This window comes from Tupaia chinensis, unplaced genomic scaffold (assembly GCF_000334495.1).
Source record: "Tupaia chinensis unplaced genomic scaffold, TupChi_1.0 Scaffold000201_1, whole genome shotgun sequence".
NCBI classification, from domain to species: domain Eukaryota; kingdom Metazoa; phylum Chordata; class Mammalia; order Scandentia; family Tupaiidae; genus Tupaia; species Tupaia belangeri.
This window is the reverse complement of record NW_006159676.1, coordinates 339,271-349,267: the sequence shown is the minus strand read 5'-3', so window position 1 is coordinate 349,267 and position 9,997 is coordinate 339,271. Positions and strand designations below refer to the sequence as shown.

The following is a 9,997-nucleotide window of genomic DNA, read 5'->3' as shown; positions in this document are numbered from 1 at the left end:
TCTCTATCACTGTCTCTCTCTGGTAAAACTGAAGAACAAATAAAATTTAAAAAAAAAAAAGAGAGAAATAACTAAAAGAAACAAAAAGAATTTTAAAAGAATTATTTGATTTTATTTACTACTATTATTATTTTTTAATTTGCTATATGGCACGTGCACTCACTAGAGACAGAAAGAGAATGAGACAGTGAGACAGTGAGAGAGAGAGAAAGTGAGAAAGCAAGCCACCAGGTCCAGGACTCAAACTACAGTTGACCATGTAGGAGCCCAGTGCCCTAACCATCACACCAGCTGCTAGCCCCAAAAAAATTTAAAAAAAGAAAAAAGGGCCAGCAAGGTGGTGTGCTGGTTAAGGTGACAGGACTCCCACATGGCTGACCACGGTTCAAGCCCTGGATCCAGTGGCTTGAAAAGCATGCCGAGTATGTGTGCGCGCATGCCCAAAATCTCAAAGGAGAATGGAGAAGGGATTGCGGCATAGCCATCCTTCCTGGGGGGTGATTTCTCACTTTCCCTCTCTTAGTCTCTCTCCTGAGTGTATGCACCCTATGGTAAAAACCTACAAAAAAAGAAAGAGGAATAAAATGACTGAGAATGTGATCAAGGAAAGATCCAAAGCAGAGGAAACAGAACTGTCCCTTTTCCAGGAAGAGCTCAGGGGATAGATGAACATCTGAAGGTCATTCAAGGAGACTGCTCATCTTTTACACAGTAAGTCTCCAGTTTGGCTGAGCTGAGCCTACTTTTAAGATGGTGCATTCCTGGGACCAGCAGGTGGTGTGGCAGTTAAGGTGCTGGACTCTCCCACATGGTCGACCACGGTTTGAGTCCTGAACCTGGTGGCTTGCTTTCCCCCACCGCTCTCCGCCCCGGTGAATGTGTGTGTGTCTCTCTCTCTGGGCAAATTAAAATAAATAAATAAATGAATTTAAGTAATTTTTTAAAAAGAACAAGACTTAGTTCAGTATTTCAAGACTGATAATGAATTTCTCCAAACACTGAGAGTTACTTTCCTAAAAATGCAGAAAGGTGTACCTAAGAATCAGGTTTTAAGAGGCCAGCAGTTAGCATAATGGCTATGTCGCTGGACTCCCACGTCGTCGACTGCGGTTCGCATCTTGGACCCGGTGTCTTAAAACTCTTAAAACTGTGTGTGTGTGCCCAAGATCCTGAGAGGAGAATGGAGGAGAAGGGATTGCAGCATGGCCATCCTCTCTGGGGGGCAGAGGGGGATGATTTCTCGCTTTCTATCTGTCTGTCTTTCTGGCGAGCGCACCCGCCTTATAGCAAAAACCTCTCCCAAAAAAAAAAAAAAAATCAGGTTTTAAGAGACTTTAGGAGAGAGGCTATATTTTCCTTTTTTAAACACACTTCTGGTGATAAAAACAGTTGAGACTGCCTCATATCTGTGATGAAAAATATTTCTTGGTAGACGTTTGAGTTCAACTGACTCCAGGGGTTACAAAGGGACAGCGGGCACACTGAGAGAGCAGTGTCAGAAAAACTTGCAAAAGTCTAACCCGGTCAGTTGACCACAAAAGACATTATCTGCTTCCTTTCCTGGGTTGATCATCTACCAAGCTGCAGAGTTTACTGTGAGGAAAAGACCCATCCAAGTTTCAGTTTCTACAGAATGGAGGAAGCAGCCCACCTGAGTAGTAAATTTGGGTGACCTTTAGGGTCTTGAGTTCATCTAAAGTCTAGGTCCAAGTAAGTGATGAAGATTTAAAGATTCCAAGTCTCCAAATAAGGGATCAGCAGTTAGCGTAATGGCTATGTCGCTAGACTTCCATGTAGTTGACCGTGGTTTGTATCTCGGACCCGGTGGCTTAAACTCACACCGGTCACGTGCCCAAGATCCCGAGAGGAGAATGGAGAAGGGATTGCGGTGTGGCCATCCCCCCTGGGGGGTGATCTCTCGCTTTCTATCTCTCTGTCTCTTTCTGTCTTTCTGGAAAGCGTACACGCCCTATAGCAAAAACTTCTCCAAAAAAAAAAAAAAGTCTTCAAATAAAAGCCTTAGGAGTCAGGTCAGCTCCATAGAACACCAGTTAATATGCTGCTCAAGAAGCCAAATCCCACATGGCATTCTTAGTTCAAATCTCCAATCCGGTGGGCATGTGCATGAGCACCCAAGATCCAATGGGTTAGAACAATGGAGAAAGGAGATTAGGGACCAGCAGTTAGCATAATGGCTACGTTGCTGGACTCCCATGTAGTCGACTGTGGTTCAAGTCCTGGACCTGGTGGCTTAAACTCATGCCGGGCATGTGTGCGTGTGTGCCCAAGATCCCAAAATGAGACTGAAGGAGAAGGGATTGAGGTGTGGCCACCCCCCCTGGGGGGTGATTTCTCACTTTCTGTCTCTCTCTCTCTTTCCAGCCAGTGCATGTGCCTTATAGCAAAAACCTCTCAAAAAAAAAAAAAAAAAGATTATGGGGTAATCAGACCCTGTGGAGAGTGCCCGTTTCTCTCTCTTCTCTCTTTCATGTGCATGTACATGCACTCTATCATGAATAAAGGTGGGGGGGGGAGAAATTCCAAGGGTCAGCAGGTGACGTAGTACTGGATTCCCACATGGTCAATGGTGGTTCGAGTCTCAGACCTGGAGGCTTGCTTTTCCTCTCTCTCCCTGTCTGGTCTGGCCAAATTAAAAAATAATAACAACAAATGGAATTAAATAAATAATAAATCTTAAAAAGAAAAGAAAAGAAATTCCAGGGGTCTTCCCACGTCAGAAAACAGGAACCAGGTCCTTAACATCTATGTTATTAAGCGTGATACTTAATTTCCTACCCTTAAAACAAAAACAGCTGTCTTCGAAAATAGTACAGAAGTGACCGACTTACATTCCATTCTCAAGTCTATCAAAGGGAAATCAGATTCTCAAGATGTTGCTGAAAAGAAAATGCAGCAGCCTTCGGCTGTGCTGGGTCCATACATGCCCAAGGAAGGTCACACCTGAGCAGAGCTCCTCCTTTAAGCAGCTCTCACGATACACCTAAAGTACTGCCTGTGTTGACTGGATGTGAGGAACCCATCGTCCCCTGCTAGTCCCAATAGAATTTTCTCAGTGTCATGAAACTGTATTGAATGCTAGGTGCCAGGCATTGTGCACAGTTCTGAGAATACAACAAAGCCCCTGTTCTCAGATATGCCATACAGACAGGTCATCACAGAAAGGCACCCTCTCCTGGCCTGGCTCTTCTGTACTACGAATGATCCCAATGTGACACATTACTATTATGACAATTAGACAGTCCACAACTTATAGTTAATGACTGTTTGACTTTACAATGATGCAAAAGTGATCCAATTCAGTAGAACTGCACTTTGAATTTTCATCTTCTCTGGGTGTTTTCCCAGGATTTAATAAATTACATGAGATTGTCAAGACATTATTATAAAATAGGCATTATGTTAGATGATTTTACCCAACTATAAGCTAATGCAAGCATTCTGAGCACTTCTAGGGTAAGTGAGGCTAAGCAATGATGTTGGTAGGCTAAGTATATTAAATGTATTTCTCTCTTTTTTTTTTTGAGAGGTTTTTGCTATAGGGCGTGTGTGCTCGCCAGACAGACAGAGAGAGACATAGAGACAGAAAGCGAGAAATCACCCCCCAGGGGGGATGGTCACACCACAATCCCTTCTCGTCCATTCTCCTCTCGGGATCTTGGGCATGCACGCACATGTGCCCAGCGTGAGTTTTAAGCCATCGGGTCCGGGACACGAACTGCGGTCAACTACGTGGGAGTCCAGCGACATAGCCATTATGCTAACTGCTGGTTCCCTATTAAATATATTTTAAAAAACTTTTTAAAAGAATAATTTAACTTTATCTTATTTATTTTTTAATTATTTAATTTTATTTATTCATTCATTTATTTTAATTTTACCAGAGAGCGACACAGAGAGAGGGAGAGAAAGTGGGAAAGCAAGCGACCAGGTCCAGGACTTGAACTGTGGTCAGCCATGTGGGGGTGTCCAGCACCTTAACCATCACGCCACCTGCTGCTGGTCCCCCTTTATCTCATTTATTTTTTTGAATTATTTTATTTAACTTTATTTATTATTATTATCATTATTATTTTTCAGTTTGATCAGAGAGAGACAGAGAGAGAGGGGAAGTGAGAAAGAAGCCACCAGGTCTGAGACTTGAACCGTGGTTGCCATGTGGGAGTCCAGCACCTTTAACCATGAGGCCACTTGCCAGCCCCTATTTAATTTATTTTTTAATAGATCATAGATTAGTTTATTTTTAACACCCATCATGCCATTAATTCAGAGGGAATAGGTTCCAGTCATTCAGACTCCTTTCCATTGGTTCTCACAAAGTGTGCTTCTCTGGGTGGAGCAGGCTGGCGCTTCAGTTGAAACCAGGTACCTTTCTCTTTGGCTTCCTTCTTTTTCTGGTCATTTTCCTTCACTCGTTTTAAGAATCTCTCTCTGCTCTTAGAATGCTTAATATGCTCAATAGGCACATTCATTCTCTTGGCAAGAATCTTGCCCTTATTTGTTTACAACAATGCCAACAGCATGCTGGGTAACATTGTAGACTCTTCCAGTTTTGCCATGGTAACATTTGTGGGGCATTCCTTTTTGAACAGTACTCATTCTCTTAATGTCTACAACTTCACCTTTTTTGTAGATTTGCATATATGTTGCCAAAGGAACCACTCCATGTTTTCTTTCTTTCTTTCTTTCTTTTTTTTTTTGAGAGGTTTTTGGTATAGGGCATGTGCGTTTGCCAGAAAGACAGAGAGACAGAAAGTGAAGAATCACCCCCCCAGGGGGGATGACCACACCGAAATCCCTTCTCCTCCATTCTTCTCTTAGGATCCTGGGCATGCATGTACATGTGCCCAGCGTGAGTTTAAGCCAGTGGTTCCAGGATTCAAACCACAGTCGACTACATGGGAGTTCAGCGACATAGCCATTACGCCAACAGCTGGCCCCACTCCTTGTTTTCTAAAAGGCCTAGAGAACATATATCGGGTGCCATTCCTCTTTCCCCTTGTTTGTCATTTTGGTTAATTACTTGAAGAAAGCGGTTCTGGACAAAAGGCTATCTATCTATCTATCTGTCTATTTATTTATTTATTGAGAGGTTTTTGCTATAGAGCGCGTGTGCTTACCAGAAAGACAAAGAGAAGACAGAGAGATAGAAAGTGAGAAATCACCCCCCAGGGGGATGGCCATACTGCGATCCCTTCTCCTCCATTCTCCTCTTGGGATCTTGGGCACGCATACACACATGCCTGATGTGGGTTTAAGCCACCAAGTCTGGGACTCAAATCGTGGTCGACTACATGGGAGTCCAGCAACATAGCCATTACACCAAATGCTGGCCCCACAGCTTATTTATTTTTCAATTTGACCAGAGCGAGAGAGAGACAGAAGGAGAGAAAGTAAGAAAGCAAGCCGCTAGGTCCAGGACTTGAACCAAGGTTAGCCATGTGGAAGTCCAGAGGCCTTAACCACCATGGCACCTGCCAGCTTCAAATGCATCTTTTTTCATTGGCATAGGGCATGTATACTTACACAGAAAGAAAGAGAGAGAGGAGAAAGCACTCCCTAGTGGGACATGGTCACCCGGCAATTACTTCTCCATTTCTTCATCCTGTCAAGATTCTGGATATGCATGCATGCACACACACCTACTGTGTTTTTCAAGCTGCCAAGGCTGAGATCTGAACTGCAGTCAGCCATGTGGAATCCAGTTCCCACAACCACTAGGCTATGGGGCCGGCTTATACTGAATATATTTCATCTTACAATATTTTCAACTTACTTTGGGCTTATCAGGATCAACCATGGACAGGCATGTGGGATCTGGTTCCCAATGCATACTGCTTAACCACTGTGCTATAGGACTGACCCTATACTTAATTTTTTATTTTTAAAATCCTTACTTTCTCAACCCTAAACCATTAGCTTGAAAACAGGGACTAACTATGTCAGCACTCAATTCAGTGCTAAGCACAAAGTATGCATTCAATAAATATTTACTGGTGCCAGGAGGTGATGCAGCTGTGTCACAGCTAGACCAGCGTGGTCTCACATGCAGTCCTGGGACCTCCTTGGGCATGGCTGTGAACGGCAGCATAAGTACCTATTGAGGGAGCCTGTGTCTCTCAAGGAAGAAATACAGCTAATAAGGCTCTAGGGTTCTATGACTTTGGAAAAGACTCTAAGTAAATAGATATGTATTTGCTAATTCATTAAAGAGGAAGAAAAGAAATGAGTCCTCCATCTTTACCCAGCCCCACGACTAGGCCTTTTCAGAAAGTTGCTGATGGTTCACACATTTAGTCACCCCAGTTCAACTCTTCCGTCTCCTACACAGACAGTCCTGAGTCTTAGTTCCTATCACACACTCACTCTCCATTATCCACCCCGAAAACTTCTCACCCTCCTAAGTCACTAATCCGTTCATTGAGCAGTTCCCCTTCGAAAGTCCCCTCCCGCATGTATCGCCCCTGACAAACCCCAGTTAAGGGCCAGCAGGTGGCATGGTGGTTAAGAGGGCTGGAATTCCACATGGCCGACCGTGGTTCAAGTCCTGGATCTGGTGGCTTGTCTTCTCACTTTCCCTCTCTCTCACTGGTCAAATTTAAAAATAAATGGATAAAATAAATGAAGTTAAGTATAATCATTCTTTTTAAAAAAAATAAACCTTTAGGGTACGAAGGAGAGACATTGTATGTCCCCACTTAATATATACCCAGTGTCTGCACTCTATGACTGAAACTGATTGACTAAATGAACACAAGGTCTGGGTGTGAATGCCAGATGTGGTGTGTGTGGAGGAGTGGGACCTAAAGAAAGACATTTGGAGGAGGGATACGGAGGCAGAACATTGACGGGATGGAGAGGTGTGGTGTTATCAGTTGAAGATATTTTGATCAACTGGACTGGGGAGAACTGTTCACATACTGAAATGTTCACTTTGTGGGGGCAGCAGGTGGCATGACGGTTAGGGTGGCTCGACTCCCACACAGCTGACTATGGTTCAAGTCCCGGACCTGGCAGTTTGCTTTTTCACTTTCCTTCCCTCTGTCTCTCTCTGGTCAACTTCAATAAAACAAATAAGTAAAATAATGAAAATGAATAAAATAGTTCTTAAAAAAAAAAAGAGAAATGTTCACTTTGTAAGCTAAATAATGTGATTAAATGTATAAAACATTTTTAAAAAATAAATAAATTTAAAATAAAGAAAAAAAAATAAAACCTTTAAACCTTTCACCATAAAACCAACTCCCTCGTCCCCAAACCAGCTCCTGAACCCTTAGCTCACTGCTTAGCCTGTAAGGCCTGTCCCACCCGTTCCTCTCAGCGCCACACGTTTCCTGTGTGTTCGGATCCCCCCATCCCAGGCCTCAGGCCCCCCACATGTGCCTGCGCCCCTCCAGGCCCAAAGGTCGGTCCCCGCGCCCCCCTCACTGCCACGACTCTGGGGGGCCCCTGCCTCCGTTCGGTCCGCGGGCAGCACCTGGCCTGCGCCTCGTCCAGGCTCTGGTCGGTGATGGCCATGATCTGCTGCAGGACGTCGCTCGTGTCGGGGCTCAGTGGGGACCCGGGCGGCGGGCGGCGCGTCGCGCGCGCGCTCGCTCACGCGCCTGGGCCACGCCCCCACCCTCTCTGCTGGCCAATCGCCATCTCCCAGGCTGCCGGGCTCCGCCCATAGACACACCCCCTCCGCTCTTCTCAGCCAACCGGCGCCGCGCACAGCTCCTAGGACACGCCCCGAACAGGCTCCTCAACCGCCCAGGACTCGGTTGGGGGTCGCCAAGGTAACCGCGCTTCTCACCTCCGCCCTGCTTGCGCCTCAGAGAAAGCCGAGCCGGTTTCCGCCGAGACAGAGGACCGCCACCCCCATCTCTCCTCCGCCGCACACGCGTCCTTCAGCGCCTCTCGCACCTCTTCAGAGCCTCCCCTCTCAGCTCCTCCTCAGGGTTTCCCGCTTCTCACCGCCTCCCACATTTCAGACTCCCCAGTCCTCAACTCCTCCCTCCCCCAGTATCTCCTCAGAGAGCTCCCACTTCCCTTCAGGGCCTCCTGCTCCTAGGGCTCCCCACATTTCTTTTTTCTTTTTATAAAGATTTTTTTTAAAGAACTATTTAATTTTATTTATTCATTTATATATATATATTTTAATTTGACCAGAATGAGACACACAGAGAAAGTCAGAAAGCAAGCCGCCTGGTCTGGGGCTTGAACTGTGGTCGGCCATGTGGAAGTGTCCACCACTATGCCACCTGCTGGTCCCAGAGCACCTCACATTTTATTTTTTTTTTGCTCTTCCTGAGTCCCTCACAATTCCCCAGAGCCCCCTGCTCCTCCTTAGAGCACCCTCCAGGTCTTCAGAGCCTCCCTCCTCAAAGCCCTCATTCCTCCTCAGAGACCCCCCCACACACACACATCTCAGAGTTCTCTGCTTATTCTCAGGGCCCCATCAATAACCCTCACTTTCTTTTTATATATTTTTCATTATTACTTATTTTTCCCATTCACTTTCAGAAGCTCCAGCCCCAGACCTTTGCTCAGTCCCTTAATGTTCCCCTCAGTCCCAGGCCTAATGAACAAATGGGGCAGGAGGGCTCCTGGCTCTTCTCCTAGTCAAGAAGAGCTGGTGTGTTGGGGCCAGCAGTTAGCGTAATGGCGATGTCGCTGGACTCCCACGTAGTGGACCACGGTTCGCGTCCTGGACCCGGTGGCTTAAAACTCACACCGGGCGCGTGTGCGTGCGTGCCCAAGATCCCGAGAGAAGAATGGAGGAGAAAGGATTGCAGCGTGGCCATCTCCCCTGGGGGGTGATTTCTCGCTGTCTGTCTCAGTCTGTCTGGTGAGCATACACGCTCTATAGTAAAAAAAACCTCTAAAAAAATAAAATAAAAATAAAACTCTTACAAAAAAAAAAAAAAAAGAAGAGCTGGAGTGTGTGGCGGTGGCATGGAGGCAGTCAGAACTGAGTGCTTTTTTTCCACCGTAGAAGTCAATTTCTTCAGTTTTCAAGGTCCAGCTTAACAGTGACCTTGTTTGTTTATTCAGTCTATAGCATCCCTGACCTAGAAAGTGATGGCATGAGGTTATTGAATGAATGATGCTTCCCACCCTGCAGTGCACTCCAGTCGGAGTGATTCCTCACAGGTCTTTGTTTCTAGCCTTTGGGACTCATCGTATTAGAGAAGGATCCTTGTGTGAGAGAAAAGAACAGACTGGACATGAATCACATTTTCAATACCATAAAACCTCCCCCCCAAGAACTAATATGCTTTGAGGAAATACAGATATAGGCTCAATACAGTCCTCAGTCTGGCTGGGAATTCTAAAGGACAGACCTCATCTTCTTCTCATTGCTGCTGGAAAGGAAATTCCAACACCATCTGGTATGGTTGGATTACAGAGAGTGGGGAAGACTTGAAAGGAGATGGCAGGGAATGGAAATGTGTGATATCGGCCCTGTGTAAGAACAACAGACAATGCTGCCTGATGAAAGAAACCTGATGTTTGACCCCAATATCAGGAAGTAATAGAATGAGTTGGGGTCACGGAGGGCAGTGCCCAGTATAAAAAGTCAGTCACTGACCCAACTGCAGTGGTGTAGGCAGTAGGATGTTGTGCAATGCTGAATCCATATGGTAGTCCCTGGGTTTGGCTCCCAGGCCAAGCTTAACACACGATCCTATCAGGTTAGAAGGCTGGGGAGGAGACTGTGATGTGGTATTAGCTGGTCAAGGACACCTGTCTCTCTCTTACAAAAGAGAAAAATAAACTTGGGACTACTGTAATTCAATGCTCTGCAAGGCTGGCCCATGTGGGCAGACTCTGGGTTCATGTCCAGAGACCTTCCTAAACATGCGTGTGTGTCCATGATCCACAGCTGGCTGAAGCTGGATGGATCATGGTGTTGAGTGAGTGTGTTGGGGCTGCCTCTCTCCTCTTGCTCACAGAAGAAATAAAATTTTAAAAACAAAACTGTTAGAGTCAGCAG

General features: G+C 45.7%; 1 protein-coding gene across 1 annotated transcript in view; it reads right to left on the bottom strand.

Annotated features, from left to right (window-relative positions):
- Positions 1–9,641, bottom strand: part of PBX4 (PBX homeobox 4) — a 75,573-nt gene extending 65,932 nt beyond the window's left edge. Inside the window, exons 1-2 of the mRNA XM_006147152.2 lie at positions 9,593–9,641; positions 7,496–7,613 (exon numbers count right to left, since the gene is read on the bottom strand). Coding sequence (XP_006147214.1) covers positions 7,496–7,613; positions 9,593–9,641 — 167 coding nt within the window. The remainder of the gene's footprint in view (positions 1–7,495; positions 7,614–9,592) is intronic.
- Positions 9,642–9,997: the final 356 nt, after the last annotated feature.